The sequence below is a fragment of the Lontra canadensis genome, unplaced genomic scaffold (genome assembly GCF_010015895.1).
Source record: "Lontra canadensis isolate GAN:19392208 unplaced genomic scaffold, GSC_riverotter_1.0 scaffold28, whole genome shotgun sequence".
NCBI classification, from domain to species: domain Eukaryota; kingdom Metazoa; phylum Chordata; class Mammalia; order Carnivora; family Mustelidae; genus Lontra; species Lontra canadensis.
Window position 1 is genome coordinate 20,962,902 of NW_022631022.1, and position 25,264 is coordinate 20,988,165.

The 25,264-nt window shown below is 40.1% G+C and overlaps 1 protein-coding gene and 1 non-coding gene across 4 annotated transcripts in view; both read left to right on the forward strand.

Moving 5' to 3' along the window:
• The window catches only part of SCAPER (S-phase cyclin A associated protein in the ER), a 460,910-nt gene that overhangs the window by 408,580 nt on the left and 27,066 nt on the right, over positions 1-25,264 (forward strand). For all 3 annotated transcript variants that reach the window (XM_032865126.1, XM_032865127.1, XM_032865128.1), the window contains 2 exons: positions 17,209-17,446; positions 22,318-22,467. In XM_032865126.1, the coding sequence (XP_032721017.1) occupies positions 17,209-17,446; positions 22,318-22,467 (388 nt within the window). The remainder of the gene's footprint in view (positions 1-17,208; positions 17,447-22,317; positions 22,468-25,264) is intronic.
• On the forward strand, positions 8,810-8,913 carry LOC116872129. The gene has a single exon (XR_004383595.1). It is a non-coding gene; the product is annotated as a U6 spliceosomal RNA (small nuclear RNA).

Here is a 25,264-nt window from a genome sequence, read left to right on the forward strand (position 1 = left end):
TATCAAGAATACCTGGTGGAGAACATATTAGAGAGGAGGTAGAAGGTGGGAGAAACCATTAGCAATCACCCGGGGAAGAAGCAAAAGGAATGGAAAAGAATTTATTTTAATCCTCTCTAAGTCTCTATATATATGACCTCATCAGACTCCAGACATCGTCATCTCTGCCTCATCTCTCTTCCTTGTATCCCAGATCTAATCTGTTGTCACATTTTGTTGATTGGAAGGAGCCTTAATGTTACCTTAATCCAGTCTTCTATTCATGTGTGAATCTCTTCAATAACCTCATCTGGTCTATATTTTAATATCTCTTTTGACAGGGAACTCATTACTTACTAAGGGAATGTATTCTGTCATTGGTAAGTTTTAATGCCTAAAAAATCTCTCATACCCATCTGTAACCTGTTTTCCTACTGCTACCCATTAGAACTAGTCCTGATTGCTCTTTGACAACTTACAGAATATTCTAATCCTTCTCTTCTCCCTGAACTTCTCTGGTCTTATCCTTCCACATATTTTCCTTTGCTTTTCTTCTCCTTGTTCCAATTACTATGACTATATAACAAATCACCCCAAAACTTAGTGGCATAAAACAGCCATCTGTTGGGGCACCTGGCTGGCTCAGCATTAGAGCGTGCAACTCTTGATCTCAGGGTCATGAGTTCAAGCCCCACATCAGGGGTAGAGAGTACATTAAAAAAAAACAAATCTTAAAAAAAAAAAAAAGCCATCTATTAATCTCACAGACTTTGTGTCAGGAATTTTGTCAAGATACATAGAGAATGGCTTATTTTTGTTCCACAATATCTGGGCCTCAGTTGGAAGAAGGCTAGAAGTTGGAAGGCTAGCAGTTGAAATAAGAGTGCTTATTCACACAAATCTGTAGTTCATATGGCTGTTAGCTGAGGACCTTTCTATCTGGTCGCTCTGCGGTGGCTAATTTGGATTTCTAATGTGGTGCCACATTCCAAGAAGGAGCATCTTGACAAAGAACTAAGTAGAAACCATATTACCTTTTATGAGCTAGCCTCAGAAGTTATGCAGAATGACTTCCACTGAATTCTGTTCATCAAGACAGTCATAACATCCCCCCAACTGCTTCAAAGGGAGGAGAAATAGACTTCACCTCTTCATGGGGAATATGAAGGTCCTAGAAGAGCATATAGGACCAGAAATATTGCCATAGTTGTGTTTGAAAGGTGCAATCTTCCACGTTCCAGCCTACCCTGAAGATAAATGTGTTTCCAATATCCTGTTCTCATCTGTCTTCTGTTCTCTCTGCGGTCTCATATCTAGTATTGTCACCCTATCTTTTGACATCACTTCTGTTAACTTTCAAACCTTTTGTGGTCATTAGCTACTGTCCTTAGACAAAACACTTTCTGAGATTGGGAGATAGGGAATGAAGTAAATATAATAGGACTCAGCAAGTAAAAGTAAAGGAAGTAACATTTGGTGAACACCTTTTATGTGTCCCAGGCTAAATGCTCCTTGTAGAGTTATGTTCCAGCCATCCTGCTCATACCAAGGGAGCACGGTAGCCTCTAAGAGTGATGAGGAGTGACTACCGCATGCTTCAGAGCTAGAGAGTGAGAAGAACACAAGAGCAGAACTTCTGGGCTATTTCTGTATTCACAACTGGATAATGGCTAGTTTAGAGATTTCTGAAAGATCCATCCCTGCTAATAATAAAGATTTAGTTGAGTTATACAGACAGAATGATGACCACTTCATTGCTACAATTCAACTTGTATGTCCACTATGTGCCAGGCACTGTGCCAGAGAAAGGGAGCTTTCTGGACCACACCCCACAAGACCAACGTTTAGGGGTAGCCTTCAGTCACTTACCCACTCCCAGAGGGGATAAGGTATGACGAAGGCAGACTGTCAGTACATGTGTAGGCTCACCAGGCTTAGAGCAGCAGAATATATCCAGGATGCACTTGCAGTTAGACTCCTCCTGGTTCTAGAACTTTGGATGGCAGGATCTCTAGAAGAAAACCTTTGTGTAGGGTTGTGTTGAAGAGCACAGATTGGGAGCCAGAAAAATGTGGGTGCTGTTCCTGCTATCCTAGCTCTGGTACCAGTGGCAGATTTGGCTTTTCAAAGCCAGTTTCCTCACATTGTAAAAGTGAATTTGATAATTCTTCCCTTACAGGCTTAGACAAGGCAGGGGCAAATGGGAACTAACACATCTGTCTCTTGCCTGAGGTGCTGTTTTTAATATATATTTATTGTTCCCCACTTTTTTCCAAACAGATTTGTGAGATTACAGTATATGTTTTTTTTTTAATGAAAAATATTAGAACAAAAGAAAATAGGAAAAAGTAAATCAAGGCAGGAGTAAGTGAAGTTAAGGCACAGATCATATTTATAACAAAGCCCTGATGGACATTTCCTCTTGGAATTCCTACTGGCAGTTTCTACCAAGAAGTTATACTTAATATGTCAGATTCTAAAACTCATTGGCTTTCACCCAAAGTTGGCTGTTGCTCTTCACCACCTTATTCTGCTCATGATTCTTGTCATGTGACTTTAGTTACCTCTAACTTATCTCCCAGAATCCATTACAGTCCTCTATGATATAATCAAAGGGATGCTTGCCTCAGAAATATGAGATGGAACCTACTATTTATACCTCTTACTTAATATTTGCCTACTGCTAATTCGTTAGTTCTCTTGTCCTATGTATTTGTTTTATGTCTTCAACTAAGATTTCCCTAAGGAAGGATTCTCAGTGTCCTAGCAGTTCCCCTTGAGGCACCTAGCACCAGCCAAAAACAAAATAAAAAGGAGATAGCTTGTGACTGGCAGAGTTAGCAAACACCAGTGTATATCGTTATTCTATGTCAGGACCCCATTTCCTGCACCTGCTCTTCACATGGGAAGAAAGGCTGCCCACATCTCATATTCTTCTCCCTCTGAGGTGAGAAGTTATTTGAGACCCTCATTCCTTGGGCAGGAATGAGACTAATTCTTCCTCACTTCCTTCCATTGCTTTATTTATTCATCCCTTTATTTATTCTTTATCCATTCATTTATCTCTATATTCTTTATTCATTCATTTATTTACTCCTTATTCATTACAAGTTATTGAGCAGTTGATATGTGCCAGACATTTGTTCAGGCATTAAGGCTGTAGTAGTAGACAAAACGCCTACACTTATGGAACTTACAATCTAACAGGAGAAGAAGACAAAAAAACCAGTAAACAAATTAGATAATATGAACTAGTGGTGAGAAAATAAATGAGAAAATAAAGAAAATAATGAGAACTAGTGGTGAGAAAATAAATGAGAAAATAAAGCAGGTAATAGTACAGTGGCTTGTAGGTGGAGAGGTTAGGGAAGCCTCTCTGGGGAGATGACACTGAAACTAAGGAGTCAACCATGTAATGATCCAAGGGAAGAATATTGTAGTTGAGAAGAACACTAAGTTGATGACTCCCAAATATCTGGGGTGGGTGTTTTCCAGAAACAGAGAAGGCAGAATACTAGAATGTGATGAGCAAGAAAGAAAGTGCTCGATGAAGTCAAAGTAGGGGCCAGGAGATGAGGACAGAGAGAGTAGAAGTCTGGGTTTTATTCAGTGTATCATGGGAAGCCATGTGAGGATTTTAAGCCAGAAAGTGGCATGATCTGATTACTTAAAAAGTAGAAAGAGCATCTGTTTACTCTGTGAGGAATGGATTAGAGGCACAAGAAGGGAAGGAGGGAAGTTCAGGCAGGAGGTACTGCAGTCATCACGCAGCCCCAATATGACAGTTTTTCCTCCCAGTTACTCAACCAGCAAAAGCAATTGCCTTCACTTGGCCGCACAGCAGAGCCTCTGGCAGAGCTCCTTCAGCCTAACTGCCAAATTCTGAAGATAGGAGAAGCCAGAACATCAGCAAAACCAGCCAAAAGCAGCACAGGGCCCTTCACTACTTACAGTGACTATGAGAAAGCTGAAGTTAGGAGGTCAGAAATGTCCCATCGGAGAGACATGTTTGAATAGTAGCCCTAACCCACAATTCCAAGATCCAGAACTAGATCCTGTTGTCAGTCACCCAGAGCTGCTTGCACTCTCACCTCCTGGGCTCCTCCCTGACCCTTATTCCTTCCATCTTTAGTTGGCCCAGACTATCTGGAGGCCATCGCCTCTGTATCTTCCACTTTCTTGGGCCTCTACTCAGACCTCTGTCAGAGCCCCAGTTTCTTCTTAGTGGCCTCACCCTCTACCTCTTGTTTCCATTGGTGTCCTCCTGGTCTTCCTCTTTCTCCAGCCTCTTCCAGGTTGTCCGTTCGAACCAACAAGAATGTCCATCTCTTTTCATCACCTATGATTTCTCTTCCCAGGAAGGTTTCCTTCCCAGAAACTCCTCTTGGAGTTCAACTGAAGCTTACCATTAGGCACTTTGGAAATCCTCCCAAATATTAGCCAGCCCCACCCTACTTGATAATCTTACTCTAATTGTCCCTATACTTTTTTGCTTCTCTAACCAAATATCCAGATATCTTATAATGCTTACCCATACATCTTTCCCTCCTTCAGTTTTCTCTTCCTCTTACATCTCCACTAAATCATCCGCATTCCCTTCAGTGGGGCTCCAAATTAGATCTGCATCAAACAAGCTATAGTGTGTGTGTTTGTGTGTGTGTGTGTGTATGAGAGTATAATTTTCCAAGTAGATTCACAGCTGTTACAGCAACCCAGGACTGAACAGAATCTTAGACATCATTGTGTTCCATGCCCAGCTGAGGTTTGAGTACCCTCTGCCACTTAAGTGGATGTGATCTTCTACTTTTTCCAGAATAGGGAAGAATGTAATACCTTACCAATATCCCATTTAACTTTGGGGTGTTCTAATTCTTAGAAAGATTTTCAGAAGTTTATCTACTATCTGTTATCTACTATCTGTTTACTCCTTGGGGTCATAAATAACAATATAATACCTCTTCAGTTTGAAGATAACTTCTATGGCCTTCAGTTCTGAGATGCATTTCCCAATTCCTTCAAGTGTTCCTCAGATGACATTGTTTCCAGATACTTCTACCACACAAGTCACTTTCCTAGGGAACTTTCTGATACATCAGTGTCCTGAATGTAGTATGGCACCCAGTGCTGGAGCCAGTGCTTCCAGGGTATTGGAAGGTTCCAAGGCTCCCAAACTGAACCTTTCTTGTTATGTACATTGTGCTCCTATTAATTCAGTCAGAAATGGAATTACATTCATTGGTAAACAAGCAACACTCTTTCCTCATTTGAACTGTTAGGCAGCTAATTTGCTAAGCCTTTTTCCCTACTTACCACTGAGAGCTGTATTCCAATCCCCTGTCACCATACCATCTTCCCATTCCAAACATAGGCGGTTAGTTTTTATAAAAATCTAAAAATAGGACTTAACAGTCATTTCTATAAATTTCATCCTTTTTTCAGTTCTCATTTATTTTTAGTTAAACTTTTTTATTGATTCCTTCCTTCTCCTTGAAACTATCTTCACTTTGCTTCTAGGACACCATACTTTCCTGGTTTTCCTTCTACCCCGTTGGTTTCTATTTTTTAGTTTCCTTTGCTGATTTATTCTTCTCTCCCCAACTTATAAATGTGTGAGTATCCCAAGGTTCAATACTCAAACCAGTATCTGTGCTCACTTACTGGATAGGCTCCTGGCTTTAAGTACCATGTATATGTTGGTGACTCCCACATATCTCAAGTTCAACCACTCCTCTGACCTTTGGCTTATGTATTTATTCAGTCATTCAACAAATATTTATTGAGTGGCTACTATGTGTCAGACCACTGTTCTAAGCTCTGGGGACAAAACTGACAAAAATAGCTACCCTTGGAAAACTCATTTTATCCAATTTCTAATTCATTATCTCCACTTAGATGTCTAATAAGCATCTTGAATTTAACAAGTTTAAGACTGAACTCCTGGTTTTCCACCCCAGTCATGCTCTATCCACTGTCTTCCCCAGTTCTATAAATGGCAGACACATTTTTCCAGTTACTCAGGCCAAAATCCAGTGAGCCGTTTTTTACTCCTCTTTCTCTCACACCTACATCCTGTCTATCAAGAAATCCTGTTGGCTTTCCCGTCTGAAGATTCTCAGAATCCAACCACTTCCCACCACATTCATAGCTACCAATCTGGTTCATCCACCATGATCTCTCACTTGGATAATCCAAACAGCCTCCCTGCCTCTGTCTTGGCTCTTCTAAAAGCTTTTCAACCAATTAGCTATGTGATTATTTTTTTTTACATTTTTATTTTTTTATTAACATATAATGTATTATTTGTGTCAGGGGTACAGGTCTGTAAATTATCAGTCTTACACAATTCACAGTACCCACCATAGCACATACTCTACCCAGTATTCATCGCCCAACCACCCTATCCCTCTCCCCGCCAGCAACCCTCAGTTTGTTTCTTGAGATTAAGAGTCTTTTATGGTTTGTCTCCCTCTCTGATTTCATCTTGTTTCATTTCCCCCTCCTTCTCCTATGATCCTCTGACTTGTTTCTCAAATTCCTCATATCAGAGAGATCATATGATAATTGTCTTTCTATGACTGACTTACTTCACTTAGCATAATACCCTCTAGTTCCATCCACATTGTCACAAATGGGAAGATTTCGTTTTTTTGATGGCTGCTAATATTCATTCATTTATCTATATCTACACACACACCCCACATCTTCTTTATCCATTCATCTGTTGATGGACATCTAGGTTCTTTCCGTAGTTTGGCTATTGTGGACATTGCTGCTATAAACATTCGGGTGCATGTGCCCCTTTGGATATAGTGATTATTTTTAAACCTAAGTCAGATACATCACTCCTCTGAACCTTACAATGACTTTCCTTCTCATTTAGTGAAATCCTTATATTTCCCTACAATGGTCTATAAGACCCTACCTGATCTTCCTGGCCTCTCTGATCTTGTCTCCTAATGTTCTTCTACTCCCTCAGTCTGCTATAGCCACACTGGCCTTGCTATTTATTTTATATACATAAATATAAATACATATATATATACACACACATATATATGTATGTGTATGTACATATATATATATATATATGTGTGTATATATATATGATTTTATTTATTTGACAGAGATCACAAGTAGCCATAGAGAGCAGGGGAAGCAAGCTCCCTTATGAGTAGAGAGCCCAGTGCAGGGCTCCATCCCAGGACCCTCAGATAATGATCTGAGCCAAAGGCAGAGGCTTTAACCCACTCAGCCACCCAGGCATCCCTGGCCTTGCTATTTCTTGAACATGTCCTGCATTTTCCTGACTCCCAAGACCTGAGACCTGCTGCTTTTCTGTAAAAAACACTCTAGTCTCACAACCTCATTTTCTATAGAACTTCCTTCCTCACTTTCTATAGAACTCTGCTTACTTAACACTTTAGAAAGAGCTTCCCCTCGGATGCCTGTGTGGCTCAGTTGTTAAGTGTCTGCCTTCAGCTCAGGTCATGATCCTAGGGTCCTGGGATCCAACTCTGCATCAGGCTCCCTGCTCAGAAGGGAGCCTGCTTCTCCCTCTCCTACTCCCCCTGCTTGTGTTCCCTCTCTCACTGTCTCTCTGTCAAATAAATAAAATATTTAAAGGAAGGAAGGGAGGGAAGGAGGGAGGAAGGAGCTTTCCCAACCATCCTATATAAAATAGTATTATACATTCACCTACATCTTCATATCTGGCCATGTCCCCTGCTTCACTGTAGCACTTTGTATACCTGCCATACTATTACATATATTATTTATTTGTTCCTAATATCTTCCTGCACTAAAATGTAAGCTTTATCAGGAAAAGGGCATAGATTTTACTGCTGAATCCTAGTGCACTGCGTAGTGCTTGTCACAAAGTAGGTCCTCCATAAATATTTGTTGAATAAATGCATGGATTGTGAATAACGAGTCCCATTGTGATAAGCAGAATAATGCCTTTCCTGAACACTACCCAGAAAAAAACAAAATACACATTCTTCTCAAGTGCACATGGGACATGTTCCAGGATAGACCAGCTGTTAGGCCAAAGATGAAGTCTCAGGAAATTTAAAAAGATAGATACCATTCAAAGTATCTTCTCCAACTATAACAGGATGAAGTTAAAAATTAATTATAGAAGTAAAACTAAAAAATTCACAAATTTGTGGAAATTAAACAACACACTCTTAAACAACAGATGGATTGAGGGAAAAAATCACAAGGGAAATTAGAAAATACTTAACAATGAATGAAAATGAAAACACAAAATAATATATCAAAACTTAGAAGACACAGTAAAAGCACTGCTGAGGGGGGAAGTGTATAACTATAAACATTTACATTAAAAAAGAAATATTTCAAATCCACAACCTAGCTATACAGAGGCACCTCTGTGGCTCAGTCAGTTAAGTGTCTGCCTTCAGCTCAGGTCATGATCTCAGGGTCCTGCGATCAAGCCCCGAATCAGGCTCCCTGCTGAGCAGGGAGTCCTCTCCCTCTCCCTCTGCCCCACTCTTCCCTCCCACTCATGCTCGCTCACTCCCTTTCCCTCTCCCTCTCAAATAAATCAAATCTTTAAAAAAAAAAAAAAAACTAACTATACAAAGGAACTAGAAAAAGAAGAGCAAACTAAACTCAAAGCAGAAGGAAGGAGATAATAAAGATTATAGCAGAGATCAATGAAATAGAGAACAAAATAACAAAAAGAAAATCAATGAAACCAAACTTTGAGTTCTTTGAAAGGAGCAAGAGAATTAACAAAACCTTCAACTGATGAACTAAGAAAAAGAGAGAGAAGAATCAAATTATTAAGCTCAGAAATGAAAATGGAGTGCTCACTTTGGCAACACATATACTAAAACTGGAACAATACAGAGATTAGTATGGCCCCTGCACAAGGATGACACTCAAATTCTTGAAGTGTTCCATATTTCCTATAGTTATAATATACTTGACATTTACTAAGACAGTAGATTTTAAGCATTCTACTATGTAACTATGTGAAGTAATGGATATGTTAACTTGATTGTGAGAATCATTTCACAATTATCAATATATCAAATCATCATGTTGTATACTTTGAATAAATTACAATTTTGTTTGTCAGTTATACCTCAGTAAAGGTGAGGGAAGAAAAGAATGTGGGAACATTACTATCAATTCTACAGAAATAAAAAGGATTATGAGAGAGAGCTATTAACAATGTACCCCAACAAATTGGATAACCTAGATGAAATGGATAAATTTCTAGAAACAAAATACCTACCATGGCTAAATCAGAAAGAAATAGAAAATCTGAATAGACCTATAGAACTAGTAAGGAGATTGAATCAGTAATCAAAAATGTTCAAAGGAAAGCCCTAGACTTGATAGCTTCAGTTGTGAATTCTACCAAATATTTAAAGAACTAACACCAATCTTTCTCAAGCCTTTCTCAAAAATTGAAGGGAAGGGAACACTTTGACTCATTCTGTGAAGCCAGCATTACCCTGAAACCAGAGCCAGACAAAGATACTACACAGAGAGAAAATTACACACTGATAACCCTTATGAACATTGATGTGAAAATGTTCAACAAACCTACCAAGCCAAATCTAGGAGGCGTGGTAAAAGGATTATGTACATTATGACCAAGTGGGATTTATTCCTGCGATGCAAAGATGGTTCAGTAAATGAACATCAGTCATTGTAATTAGACATTACATACATACATACATTAACAGAATGATGGAAAGAAAAATGCGTGATCATCTCAATTGATACAGAAAAAGCATTTGACAAATTCAACACCCTTCCATTATAAAAACACTTGGGGTGCCTGGGTGACTCAGTTGGTTAAGCATTTGACTCTTGCTTTCAGCTCAGGTCATGATCTCAGGATTGTTAAGGTCAAGTCCCACATCAGGCTCCTTGCTCAGAGTGGAGTCTGCTTGAGAGATTTGCTCTCTCCCTATCCCTCCCCCTTTGTCTCTCCCCTGCTCATACATGTGCACACTTTCTCTCTCTCCCTCACAAATAAATAAAAGCGTTTTTTAAAAATTTTTAAAACACTCAAAAAAACTAGGAACAGAAAAAAGTACCTCCACATAATAAAAACCATATATGCAAATCCCACAGGGAACATCATAATCATGGTGAAAGACTAGATTTTCCTTTAAGATCAGGAACAAGGCAAGGATGCCCACTTCTTCCATTTCAACTCGACATAGTACTGGGATTTCTGTCCAAAACAATTAGGCAAAAAAAATAAATAAAAGGCATCCAAATCAGAAGTGAAATGTTATTAGAATGATCTCTGCTTGCAAATGATATGCTCTTATATGTAGAAAACCCTTAAGATTTCACACAAAAAAAAAAAAAAAAGAAAGGAAAAAACCTGTTAAAAATAGTAAATGAATTTGGCAAGGTAGCAGAATACAAAGTCAACTAACAAAAAGCGATTGCATTTTTATACATTAACAATGAACAAAGAAAAAGTAGACAAATTGGACCTCACGAAAAATTTTTAAATTCATGCATTAAAAGATGGTATCAACACAGTATAAAGGCAACCTGGAGAATGGGATAAAATATTTGTAAATTATATATCTGACAAGGAATTAATATACAGAAACCATAGAAAACTCCTAAAACTCCACAACAACAACAAAAACACTTTTTAAAAAATGGGCAAGGGCTTCTGGGTGGTGTCAGGTCATCATCCCAGAGTGCCAGGATTGAGTCCCGCATCGGGCTCCCAACTTAGCAGGGAGTCTGCTTCTCCCTCTGACCCTCTCCCTTCCCATCCTGTCTCTCACTCTCTCTCTTTCTCTCAAATAAATAAATAACACCTTTTTTTTAAAAATGGGCAAAAAATTTAAATAGGCATTTTTCCAAAGAAGATATACAAATAAGCACATGAAAAGAAGTTTAACATTACCGATAATAAAGTGCAAATCAAAACTATAGTGAGATACCTCTTCATACCCATTAGGATGGCTACTATCAAAAAAAAAAAAAAAGACAATAGCAAGTGTTGGTGAGGATGCAGAGAAATTTGAACCCTTGTGCATTATTGGTTTGAGTGTAAATGATATAGCTGCTGTGGAAAACATGACAGTTCCTCAAAAAATTAAAAATAGAATTACCATATGATAAAGCAATTCCACTTCTGGTCATATATCTGAAAGAATTGGGAAAAGAGGATTTTAAAAGCTTATTTGTATGCCTGTGTTCACAGAAGCATTATTTGCAATAGCTAAAACATGGAAGCAACCCAGGTGTTCATCAGTGGATGAATGGATACACAAAAAGTGGTGTATACACTCAATGGAATATTATTTAGCCTTAAAAAGTAGGGAAATTCTGGCACATTCTATAACATGGATGAACCTCGAGGACATTATGCTAAGTGAAATAAACCAGTCACAAAGAAACTAAATATTCTGTGGTGATTTCACTTACATGAAGTACTTAGAGTAGTCAAAGTCATAGAGACAGGAAGTAGAATGGTGGTTGTGGGGGGAAGTGGATGTGGGGAATTATTGTTTACTAGGTATAGATGAAAGAGTTATGAGGATGGTTGGTGGTGAAGGTTGAACATCATAATGAATGTATTTAATACCAATGAACTATACACCTAAAATAAGATGGTAAATTTTATGTTATATGTATCTTAACATTAAAAAGGGGGGGGGGATAATGCCCTGCCAGAGATATCTATATCCTAATCCTCCAAAACTGTAAATGTGTTATTTCACAAACAAAAGAGATTTGCAGAAATTAAGTTAAGATCTTGGGATGGGAAGAGTATCCTGGTTTATCCAGGTGGGCCCAATGTAGTTACAAAGGTCCTTGTAAGTGAAAGAGGGAACTGGGAAAGTGTTAGACTTGAAGGTGCTTTGCTGCTTACTTTGAAGATGGAGGAAGGGGCCACAAGCCAAGGAATGCGTTTGCACTCTAGAAGCTGTGAAAGGCAAGGAAGCGAATTCTCCCCTGGAGCCTCTGGAAGGAACACAGCTCTAATAACACCTGGTTTTTAGCCCGGTGAGACTTATTTTGGATTCTGACCTCCCAAACTGTATGAGAATAAATTTGTATTGTTTTGAGCTATGAGCTTGTGATAATGTGTTTCATCAGCAGTAGGAACTGATACATATGCCTGCGCCTCATGTAACCTCCCTGGGGCACATGTCACAGTTGGTCACTGTTCTGGGAGCACAGGCACTTTGGCTTTTCTAATTGAGAGTATCTGACAGATCATCATGCCCCTTGTGCTCACCACAAATCCTGATGAATGATATCACTGGATGTTGATCAGCTTTCCCATAACATCCCTGTACTTAAAAGCCCACACTGGACTACCTCTAAAAAAATAATTCACTTTTGAACAGTGAAGTTTACATCCGTCAGTAGGAGAGACAGTGACTTAATCCCATCCATTCCCAACACTATCCAGATGACTGAGTGGAATCTCAAGGTTCAGGGACTAAAATGGGAAGTTGTCACAAGATCCCTCGGAATTCCAGAACTGAAGAAATGAACAAAGCCAAAATCCAAGAAGATAGTAGAACAGTCAAGAAAATCACTAGCACTAAAGATCACAGTTGGTGTTACCAAGCCAGAAAAATGGGGACCAGGCAGAAGAGAGCAAACAAGCCAGGAACAAACAAGGAAAGGGGGTTGTAGTATCCCAGCCTGTTACACTTGCTTTTTGGGGCCAACTAAAGGTGAAGCTTTTTATCTTGATAAAGTCCCAAAAGTTCATTTTCACTCTTGTTTCCCTTGTCTTTGGAGATGTGTCTTGAAAGCAGTTGCTGTGGCCGACATCAAAGAGGTTACTGCCTATGTTCTCCTCTAGGATTTTGATGGATTCCTGCCTCACATTGAGGTCTTTCATCCATTTTGAGTTTATCTTTTTGTATGGTGTAAGAGAATGGTCGAATTTCATTCTTCTGTATATAGCTGTCCAATTTTCTAAGTACCATTTATTGAGGAAACTGCCTTTTTTTCTATTGAGTATTTTTTCCTGCTTGTCTAAGATTAGTTGACCATAGAGTTGAGGGTCCATATCTGGCCTGTCTATTCTGTTCCATTGATCTATGTATTTGGTTTTGTGCCAGTACCATGCTGTCTTGGTGATCACAGCTTTGCAATAAAGCTTGAAATCAGGCAACGTGATGCCCCCCAGCTTTGGTTTTCTTTTTCAACATTTTCTTGGTGATTCTGGGTCTTTTCTCATTCCATACAAATTTTAGAACTTTTGGGACTTCATCAATATAAAAAGCTTCTGCACAGCAAAGGAAGCAGTCAACAAAAAAAAGAGGCAACCCACAGAATGGAAGAATATATTTGTAAATGACACTACAGATAAAAGGCTGGTATCCAAGATCTACAAAGAACTTCTCAAACCCAACACCCAAAAAACAAATAATCAAGTCAAAAAATGGACAGAAGACATGAACAGACATTTCTCCAAAGAAGACATACAAATGACTAACAGACATGTGAAAAAATGTTCAACATCATTAGCCATCAGGGAACTTAAAATCAAAACCACATTGAGATACCACCTTACACCAGTTAGAATAGCAAAAATTGACAAGGCAAGAAATAACAACTGTTGGCGAGGATGTGGAGAAAGTTGGTGGGAATGCAAGTTACACAGTTGGTGGGAATGCAAGCTGGTACAGCCACTCTGGAAAACAGTATGGAGGTTCCTCAGGATGTTAAGAATGGAGCTATCCTATGACCCAGCAATTGCATTACTGGGTATTTACCCCGAAGATACAGATGTAGTGAAAAGAAGGGTCACATGCACCCCAATGTTCATAGAAGCAGTGTCCACAATAGCCAAAATGTGGAAGGAGCCAAGATGTCCTTAACAGATGAATGAATAAAGAAGATATGGTACGTATATACAATGGACTGTTACTCAGCCTTCAGAAAGGATGAATACCACTATTTGCATCGACATGGATGGAACTGGAGGGGATTATGCTAAGTGAAATAAGTCAAGCAGAGAAAGACAATTATCATATGGTTTCACTTATATGTGGAACATAAGGAATAGCATGGAGGACATTAGGAAAAGAAAGGGAAGAATGAAGAGGGGGAAATCAGCAGGGAGATGAACCATTAGAGACTATGGACAACAGGAAACAAACTGAGGATTTCAGAGGGGAGAAGGTGGGGAGATGGGTTAGCCTGGTGATAGGTATTAAGGAGGGCACATATTATATGGAGCACTGGGTATTATATGCAAACAGTGAATCGTGGAACACTACATTAAAAACTAATGATGTACTGTATGGTGACTAACATAACATAATAAAATTTAAAAATAAAATAAAATTCATCAAATAAAAGAGAAATACCAAAGGTGAAGGGATGGCATTTGATTCATGCCCACACAAATCACTGCTTTTTTTTTTTTTTTACATCTATACTGTCCAATAAGGCAAAGTAGGGTTTTCATATGCTGTGTAGGAATATTGATGGTCCAGTTACAGTTTTTCCTAATTGAATCTGGCTTTTAATGAACAGAACTTAATATACCACCAAGATCTCTAGTTCTAGAAAATAAACAAAAACACTTTAAAATTCAGTAAAATTAAGATCTCAGAATGTAGTATATAAAGTTTCAGATCTGATTTTTCATTTCCACATATAAGTTACTGAGTGATCATTTAATTCATTTTTCTGAGTCAACATTTTTATTTCATCAGGAGAATATTGCATAAATCCCGGGTTGTGTTGTTTATAGTTTGTGATTAATGTTTTCCCAAATAATAGGATGGAATGGAGAGAGGAAGAATAAGTAATCTGATGACCTTCACTTTTTTTAAATTTTTATTTATTCTTTTAAAGAAGTAATAGCAGTGAATTCATGTCATTTAAATGTTTGAAAAGATTAAGTATGACAAATTGCTTTAAAATGATAAAGTTATATTTCTGAGTACCTGTATTTGTATATGCTAATAATCAGTTTTTAAAAAACACAGACAATAAGGGTAAGGTCAGCATTCTGAATCACAGAGCAAAAACCCTGTTGTCACCAGCACTGATGTCACTCATGCCCAAATTTCCAAAAGCCTAGTGGAAACTAACTTTAGGTAAAAATGCCTTCTGACTTGCCATTGGTTCTAAAAGGCAGTCAGTGTTAAGCAAACACAGACCCCTTTTGGGAGCCTATATAATAAAGTCAGACACATTAATCTCTACTCATGTCTCTAGTCAGGGTCTGACCCCAAGCTCTTAGGGCTATAATGGAAGAAAGGAAAGAGGGGCGGGCCGACTGACATTAGCTAACAGAGTTTGTGTAAAGGTTCAGATGTTCCTGTAAGCAAATAAATATCATTTCTTGACTTTGTGTTTATATCCTGTCCCATAAAACAAAACGTATCTCTCCGTGATGATACAAGATTACATTATAGTCTCCCTATACTTTAATGGTTTTCCGTTAACTCCGAGATTTGACTTAAGAAAAGAGACGGAAAGAAAAGTCACCTCCTAGTTATCCTGGATGTTTTGGTCCTCAGATTTGCCTTTGCCACCGATAAGTGTGTATGACCTAGAGTGTCTCAGCTAATCTTTGTGGGTGCAGTGAAGGGGAGCAATACAATACCTTCCCTACCACCTGTGAAAAACTGATGAGGTAAATGATGTGAATGTACTTAGCAGATCCTGTTATACGACAATGAGATGACAGTGCTTCCTGAGAGATCTGCCTTCTTGAAAAGAGAATGAGGGATATAATGTATAATGTCATCTCACTTGGTATCAGAAATAGCCTACATTCAAGAAATAAATGTTTACCATGGTTATGAATAAAACTCTACTTTGATGAAACTAGTAGCGAATTAGAAAACTAGACAAGAGACCAGAAACTTGCCAGCCGGTACTTCTGAATTTTTATTACTGCCATCTTCCAGAGTGTTTCTGGGCAAGTTAATGAGATTAGCATAGATCTTTAATGCCCCTCTCATTCCAGATTCCATCTGAAAGGAACAACAACAAAACAACCTTGGGGTGTGGGCACGGTGGGGGACCTGTATCCATGTTACAAATAGGGAAGAGTATCTATCATAAAGGAAGATGCTGAGCAGGGACTTGTAACTTCTCTTCCTGAGGCGGGGGAAAAAACGTATGTCCATGAAAGGAAAGACCAGCCCATGTGGAAAGGCATGGAGAGACCTGAGGATCTGTGTAGAACATGTGGCTGTAGCAGCTGCAAACCTTACATCTTCTCAGATTCAAGCCCAGGAGAGAAAAAGTAAGGGCTTCTTTCCAAGCATCTCAGCAAAGGCATCTCCGTTGGTTCCTTGAGCTCTAACTGTGACAGGTGCCATCCCTGAGCCATACTGGACCGCCAGAGAAATGAAGTGTGCCTTTTAGTACCTTAGGCACTGGAGTCAGAGTGAAGGGGAAGGGGGCCCCCTGGAGCACATAGGTTATAAGAGAGAGTGGGGGGGTCGTTCCTCAGAAATCTGGGTGCAGTGTCTAGGGGAAAGAAGTGTGGACAAATGCTTGGCCGCCACATTTGCTAAAACCGCAGGCTCTTGATCACTAGCTGCTTCGTGTAGACCCAAGTTCAGGAGTGAGATGGATTTAGTAAACCCTTGCTGGCTCTCCTATTGATTTGAGGAACTCACTTGGCACAGCCTTTGCTTCTTGTTCACCCATAGCCCTGCCTGCCACAGCTACTAAGCTGGCTTCGTGTTGATTTGTGTAAGGCTAATCCAGCACTTGTTTGTTCTTGGGAGTTCGGCCCCTACAGCCCATCCCGCCAGTATTCCTCCATGATGGAACTGTGCTTTTAAAAGCAGGCGAAGTGTCTCCCTACCACAGGATACCAACACGCTACTGAGTTTTTGAGGCCTCACACTTTCCTGGTAGCTGCCTCCCCTGAGAAGATTGTGTATCCAGAAAGGAGACTATGCTATTTCGGAGTTCCGATAGCGCTCTTGGACTCTGTCCAGTTTGCCCAGACCTAGAAGCTAAAACGAAGCAAGCCCACCTAGGTTACAAAGCACAGCGGGGTTCTCCCCAGGGAGAATGAGGCCAGCCGCCCGCCCTCCCGGACAGGGGAAGGCTGCAGGCTGCGTCTACTCCCTGAGGTTTCTGGTTACCTTACTCCATGACTCAGATGGTTTGCTTTTAACGATCTGCTTGTCTCATTCCATTTGACCTATAAAAGTGCTCACATCCTTAAGTAGATTTCTTCTAAAGAGTTGAATGTTTCTTTGTCAGGTCATTCAGCATATTTGACGATAATCGCCAGGATCCCACAGGACTGACCGCTGCTCTTCAGGCTACGGACCTGGCTGGAGTTCTGCACACGCTCTATTGTGTCCTCTTCCACGGCACCATCTCGGACTCCAGCACTGCCAGCCCCAAGGAGAGTTACGCTCAGAATACAGTCCAAGTGGCCATTCAGAGTTTACAGTTCTTCAACAGTTTTGCAGCTCTTGATCTGCCTGCTTTCCAGGTACCAAGCATTGGTCAGTGTTGATGTTAACCAACCAAGAGCTCAGATTTTAGTATAGGTAATGGTGTGAGGTTCTTCTGCATTTGGGACAGAATGAATAAACCACAGTAAAGGAAATCACAATACATACTATTTATGAAGCTACTATCTTCTGCGAACCATGTTAGGTGCTCTACATATGTGTTCTCATTTATTCTCATGGTGGTCCTGCAAAATATTATACCCATTCTACAGAGTAAAATGCTGACAGTTTAGTAATTTGCCCAAGGTTACATGTAGCTTTGCCAGGACTGGTACCTGTGGTTTTCTGACCCCAAAATCTGTGCCGCTCTGCTACCAACAAATCTTGTCTTGATTTCTTTATGGAAAGGCATTATTATCCCATCAACTTTTAAATATTAAGGAAAGTCATGGTTTCTTACATAAACAGAACCAAAATTGGATAAATTGTTTTGATTGATAGGATTTTCTGTGGATGATTTAACTGACTTGTGTCCAGTGTAAAGTGCATGTGTAGTTATATGTGCACACCCCTATAAATTCAGTTTTTATAGCTGAAGAAAGAAAAATTGCTTTATGCTGTAACACCAGACTGTCAGCTGAGAAATAGATTTTTTTCATGTAGGAAATTTAATTTTCAAAAACACTGAACCTTTGGAACAGAGCAAGCCCCGAGGAGTAGACTTCTCTTTCGGTTTATTAACTGTCAAGCGATTTCATTAAAAAAGGAACAAACTTGGCAGATGATGAACCCATAATTTAGATGAATTGCTTTGCTCAGAGAGAAAAAGGTTATAGAGATACAAACGTATGAAAATGGTGGACTTCGGCCGTTCCCAATTAGAAGAAACATTTGTTTTGTAGCCGGTTAATGCATTTCAGTTTCCAAAGGGCTTGAACTGGTCTGAGGTAGTAACTACTTAATCTGTGTAAAGTTCTGAGAGTTTATAGGCACACCTCACATTGTCTGCTCCAGAAAATGCCAGTGGTTCATGCCTCTGGGTTGAATATAACATCTGGGTTTTGTGAAGAACCAAACCCATTTGTTCAGTGTTGAAACAGCTTGGAAATCAGGAGACACTAAGTTTTTATCCTCAGAACATGGAGACTAGCAGTCACCCATCAGCTAGTCCAAGTAGAGTGATTTCCTTTGTCACCAGGGATGATGAAAACAAAATATCTCAAAACTGTCTCTTAGCTTCTAGTGGCAGAGGTCTTCTGACCAGGATTGGAACTGCTGCAGGGTGTTTCGCGTGATAAGCAAAAGCACCTGTGTTAAGTCAGCCGTTCCATCGGTCACTCTTGAGTGTCAGGGAGCCCAGATCCATGCGCCCCCACACCATTCCTGTGAGCTCACAGCCTGTTCAGTCTCACTCAAAAGGAACACCACTGAACCCCAACCAGCCCTGCTCCCCTAGTGGCCCTTAGGTGCAATGACAAATAATATTAGAAAAATCAGAAGCTTATTTTTGGAGCCCTTCATAGCAAACGAACATAAAAACCGAGACTTCTCTCTACCTCCTCACCGTGTCTAGCCTGAAATGTATTCCCTAGTTGAGCTGCTTTTGTCAAAAAAAGCAGGGAAAACACCAGGGTGACTCAAGAGTGTTCAACCCATTCTTAGAATCAAATGCCCTGCCTCCCAAGTGGAATGCCCTTTCTTGGCTGGTTCCTGACAGTTCTCTGGTACATTTATGTCTTTCTCTCTGTCCTTCATGGACTTCCATAGTTCTCTTAACTTTCTTTTCTATTTTTTTTCTTCTTCTCTTTTAATCTCTGTTCTAACTCCTGTTTTCTCTTATCTTAGTCAGTTTGGCCATAATTATTTCTCATTCTCTCCCCAGACATTATACCCACGTACCTTTTTCCTCTTGACTAGTGCATGAGCCAGGAAAGCCTACATGAACCTTCCTCCTGGCTGTCATCCTTTCGAAATTCAAGGTCCAGCTCATTTTTTCTTACTCCTCATCAGCACATGTGGGCCCCCAAATGCCCAGAATATCTAGCATCAGGGCCTCTAATACATCTACCAATGATTACCTTATTGTTCCAGTTACTTTTATACATTTAAAAGAAAAAACCTTAGTAGACAATAACCACTTTATTATGATCACAGTTTCTATGGGCCCAGAATTCAGATAGGGGTGACTTGTCACTGCTCCATAATGCAAGGCTTCGGCCGAGACCCTCAGACGACAAGTGGGGGAATGGAGGGACAGGTTGACACAGATAGCTGGGAGCTAAAATTATCCGGAGGCTCCTTCACTCTTCTGTTTGATGCCTGGGATGACTTAAAGACTGGGTTCACCAAGGACTGTTGGATAAAGACTCTACACGGCTTTTCTGTGTGACTTGGGCTTAAAATATCATGGTGTCTGGGTTCTGAGTGAGTGTCCTGAGAGGAAGCTTCCAGAAAACAAATGTTCCAAAACAAACAGAAACTGCATGGCTTTTTATGGCCTAGCCTTACAAGTTGTATAGCTACATATCAACCATACTCTCTGTTCAATCAGTCATAAGCCCTCCAGATTCAATAGGAGAAGGCATAGGCCCCACCTCTCAGTGGGAGGACTGTCAAGGATTTATAGACATTTTTTGGGACCACTGCACTCTGGCAAGCTAAAGTAAAACATCCACCAGATATCACTGATGTAGATGGACATCTGATCAAGCATGTAACACTCAGGTAAACATAGTATAAAATAACAGTGTATGCATCACAAAGCAATGGGCAAGTGTGGGAGAAAAGTGCTATTATGATAAATATGGTCAGAGAAACTCAGGTTCTAGTTCATCAAGACAACTTACATGTCAAAAGTGAGATCTTAGGAACTACATTTTAAAAAGACAGGAAAAGAGATTTTAGGTACACATGGGTCTGACCTCAGGAGAATATGGGAGACAGTTTATGAATTGCCTGAGAGGACCACAATCAAAATGAGATAAATTGTCTGACCTGCCAAAGAGTTGAATTAGATGGTGTAAGATGTGTTGACCATTTGAGGCCCAGGGCATCACAAGAACACAGAGCTGTAATGGGCATCCTCCTCAACCTTTGGATCTGGAGTCACTGATGTGACTTTGGGCCATTACACCACCAAGTTTTATGACCCTAGACAAGTCATTTGAACTCAGTTTCTCATCTGTAAAATAAATGAAAAACACCTACTTCACAAGTATGAGGGCTAAATGAGATTAGGTAGAAGCACCGTGCTAGCTAGCACATAGTAGGCCCTCAAGGAATGTGGAGGAAGAATTTGCCCAAACTGCCTTTGCAGACATTGGTCCACAAAGTTGACTTTTGAGTGCAGCATTCCCAGTGCCCCTCCACACTTCTGCCAAGCCATAAGCCCGTGTGCTCGTTTCATGTGAGAACCCATCATGTAGTATCAACATAAGGTTATCCATTCAAATATTTTCTTAGCTTGTTCCATTTCATTGTATACTAATAAGGCTGTCAAAAATATTTTCCCCTTTCAGCAAAGAGTCTGATTTCACTGTGAATTCATAGGCACAGATGGCCTTGAGATCCTGGATATTGTATATTGCATACACTTTGACAGATTTTACAATCGAAGGTGGTCTCAAGAAACAAATCAATGTACTGACTTGGCAATTAATTCTGGCTAAAAAGGAAATATAGTTTCCTTGAAAAATTGGTTTAATTTTTATATTCAAACTTACATGCCCCTTGACCTGCTCTTATCAGTGAAGGTTAAACAGAGGGTACTGGGTCACAGCATGCTGGACACAACTAATTAAATAAGGGCTGAGCTGAGAAGGTGTCATTACTTGATTTAAAGGAACAAAGCTCTCGTGAAGCCTCTTTGGGGCTTGAAAAACATTTTGTCTCAGGGCAATGAAACTGAGACAGAAGGCACTCTTAAAATTTAGTGGTCATTTTATTTCAACAATACTCACTAACAGGACTGTGTTTCACCACCGTTAGGCAAAGTGAATTCATTGCAACTTCCAAACTGCAATGTATCTGACCTGGTTCAAGCCCAGCAAGACCTCAAATCAAGAGATGAGTTTAAAACACGGCCTTTTCCCACAGGCCAGCAGTGGTGCTTCATTCCAGTGTCGGCTGCGAGTGTATTCTGTGGGCTTTGCCTCTCCCCTTTGCCCTCCTGTCGCTCTGTCTGTTTGACATGTTTATTAAATAGAAGCTTCAGGCTGCACAGACAGAGTCAGGCTCTCCTCCCGCGTCGCCCACCAACAACAGCCCTCTGCCTGTCTGGAGAAAGGATCCCAGAAGCCTTACAGTTGAGGGGGCTCCGTGGTTTGTTTTTATTGGGGGGAAGTGGGTTGTTGGTTTTTTTACATTCTTTTGGGAACGCTGGGTTTCTAGAGCTTTTTATTTGAATAATAAGCAGTCATTATTTGTATTGCTTCCCTATTTGAACATCAGTAAATATTTGGAATTGTGTTTGTATCCCTGTGTTCAAGAAAATGTTTTCTCCTTCAGATAAAAAAAAAAAAGTGTTAGAAGTTAGCTAAGTGATAGATTCACAGGAGAATTTTGGTATTTTGTATTTTTCCAAATTTTCTACAGTGAGACTATTTGTACCATGAGAAGAAAATTCCATACTGCAGATGGAATAACTAACTGTGGTTTAGGCGGATCGAGTCTTGATCCACATAGTAAGCGTATTTCTCCATGTCTCTTGTCAGGTTAAACATTCCATTTATTGTGGTCATTTATTAGAGCGGGAATCCCTGAACTGAACTCTGAAACATAGTGCTCTAGAAATTTCCTATGCTTTTCCAGCACTATAGCAGAAAGTGCACAGGGTCGAGTCTTGCTCTGTGATTTGCAGCCCTGCCTCTCCCCGAGCTGAGGAGTTCTAACCGCTCCTTGTCTTTGTCAGTCTATTGTAGGGGCAGAGGGCTTGTCCCTGGCCTTCCGGCACATCGCCAGCTCCCTGCTGGGCCACTGCAGCCAAGTCTCCTGTGAAAGCCTCCTTCATGAGGTCATCGTCTGTGTGGGCTACTTCACTGTCAACCACCCAGATAACCAGGTAAGAGGCCCTGGACACTTTTTAGACTGCTCCCCCAACACTGAGAGTGTGAGGTATTGGAGTGAGAAAAGGCAGGCTGGCCTGCTGGAACCCATCTGTCCTGTGTGAGGCCCTTTACGCAGGGTCCAGGGACAGGTCTCTGACTTATTCTATCCAAGGAGATGTGGTCAGCACTAGATTAGCACCAAGGCCTCCTCTTAGAGCTATAAAAATAAAATATTTTTAATACAACCTTCACTACACAGAAGCATCAAACCCTTACCACACAGGTTCTGATGTTCTATCTATGTCTTTGTTTTGTTTTGATGAGGTCGGTCGCACCTTTCCGCTTGGGTCACTTTGCAGATAGCATTAGAGTCAGGGGCTTTCTGAAGCCGCTTTTGGTGCTTGGCTTTTGACTAAGTGCTTAGAGGCTACTAGGTGGTGTTGGAGGGGGGCCTGAGAAAGCAGGACTTGGGCTTCTCCCCCTTGAGTCACCCAGAGCAGTTTTGCTTTTAACTGTTGGGATAATGTGGTTTTCAGGCAAGGGTTCATTAGTAAATAGGGTTCTGCTGCTTTAAGAAGTTGGGAAGACTATGTTACTGATTTTGTAAAAATAATAATAATAATAATAATGATTATGATGAGCACTTTATTTCTCTTTATTTTTAAAACCAGAGTAATGGCATAACTAACGTATCAAATAGTAGTTCCTGACAGCGTCATTTATCTAAAGCCTACTGCAACCTTAACAGTATGGATTGTAGCTGAGAAAAAGGCCTCTGGACAACTCTTAACTCTCACTCCAAACTTAATAAGTTTTATTTTAGGCAGATCTCTAACAAGCATGCTCATTAGGTCTTTTTAGCCTACAGCAAACTAGACTAGGGCAGGAGAAGGACAGGCGCTGGTTACATTGATGGAGCCGAGTACAAGGTAAGAAGCTGCAGACTAGGAGCTGAAACTGTCTACCTAATAAGGAGAAAGAGCAAAAGAAAAAATAAGGCAGGGTCCAAAACTCAGAAATTGCAGTTGTCTGGGTTCAAAGGCACCCTGAACCCTGTACTTTATTTCCAAGAAGATTCTTTATCTCCTCAGAGCTAACTCTGAATGAGCATGGAAGCAAAATGTATGTTCCCTGCATTTCCTTTTAGGGGTGAGGAATACACAGTCCATTCTAGAAAGATTTTCATGATTAAAATATAGAAAATGTGGGCCCTCACTGGAACAAGTGTCGTACATGGAAAATCCCCATTTTCAGACACAGCTCTTTCTCACCACCACCCCCCACCCGCCCTGGGAGCATTCTGGCAGTGCCCAGCAGATTCATGAGTCTCTTACAAGCTGCTCAGGGAAGGAAAGCTAGGGAAATCTGTGTGATTTTCTTTTCTTCACATGTATTCACTCATTCAGCCTACTAAATTATATTTTATTTTCCTTTAGAGGTTTGTTTTTATTTTTCTCATTACAAATGTGTTCCTTACTTACCATGAAAAAGACAGGCAAGCATAGAGAAGGCAGGATCACTGTTATTCCTGACCTCACCATCGGAGATAGCCACTGTTACCATTTTGGCAAGTTCCCTTGCAGTCCTTTTTCTATGAATATTTTTTCCAGTTTTATTAACATATAGTTGACATATAACACTGTATTCATTTTAGTGTGCAAACTGGTAATTTAATATATGCATATCATACAAAATTACTACCCTAGTAAGTTTAGTTAACATCCATCACTTCACAGAGTTACAGATTTTTTTCTTGTGGCGGGAACTTTTAATATCTCCTATCTTAGCAACTTTCAGATGTATGATACAGTATTAGTCCCCATGTTGTACATTACAATCCCCAGAACTTATCTATCCTATAACTGGAAGTTTGTGCCTTCTGACCACCTTCACCTGTTTCACAAACCACCACCCCTGTATGAATATTTTACTTAGCCGAGATCATACTGTGCAAACCCTTATGTCCTGGTTTATACATGTGACATTATAGGTCTTCCTCTCCTTGCACTGGGGTTATGTCCCAATAAACCCATCATAAGTTGAAAATACCTTAAGTGGAAAGTACACTTCATACACCTCACCTAGCTTCAGCGTGCTCAGAACACTAACAGTTGGGTAAATTCATCTCCCACAAAGCCTATTTTATAGTAACGTGTTGAATATCTCATCTAGCTCATGGAATACTGTAGTTAAAGTGAAAAACAGAAGCACGTCTGAGTATAGAACGGTTGTTCAGTCTGTCAGTTGTTTGCCATCATGATCACATGGATGACGAGGCCGAGGAGCGGGGCTGCTGGCTGGGAGCTGCCAACACTGTGCGTCTCCAGAAAGTATCCTATCACTAGCCTGGGGAAAGATCAAAATTCAAAGTACAGTTTCTGCTGAATGCATATGCTTTCATAAAGTTGAAAAATCAAAAGTTGAACCATCATAAGTCAGGCGGCATCTGTATATCAAAATCATACTTTGTGAGTATCTTTTTTATTGACATATAGTTGACGCACACTGTTGTGAGTATCATTTTTATTGGCTGTATGCTTTATGTTGTATAGACAGACCATGGTTTACCAAACGATTTCCTGTTTTAAACTTAAGTTGTTCAACATATATGGTGATGCTATCTACTGCACTTGTGAAGAGGTGAGTCATTCACGGGCAGGGTAGGATTTTGCTGTGTTACAGTTTTTCAGCAAGAGTTCAGCTCCTTCAGCACTCCCACATTTGGGGATGGTTTGAAACTTTTTGTCGAAGCCAACTCTTTTGTGATGAGTTTACTGAACTCAGAGTTGTGTGGGAGTTAAAAGAGTTTTG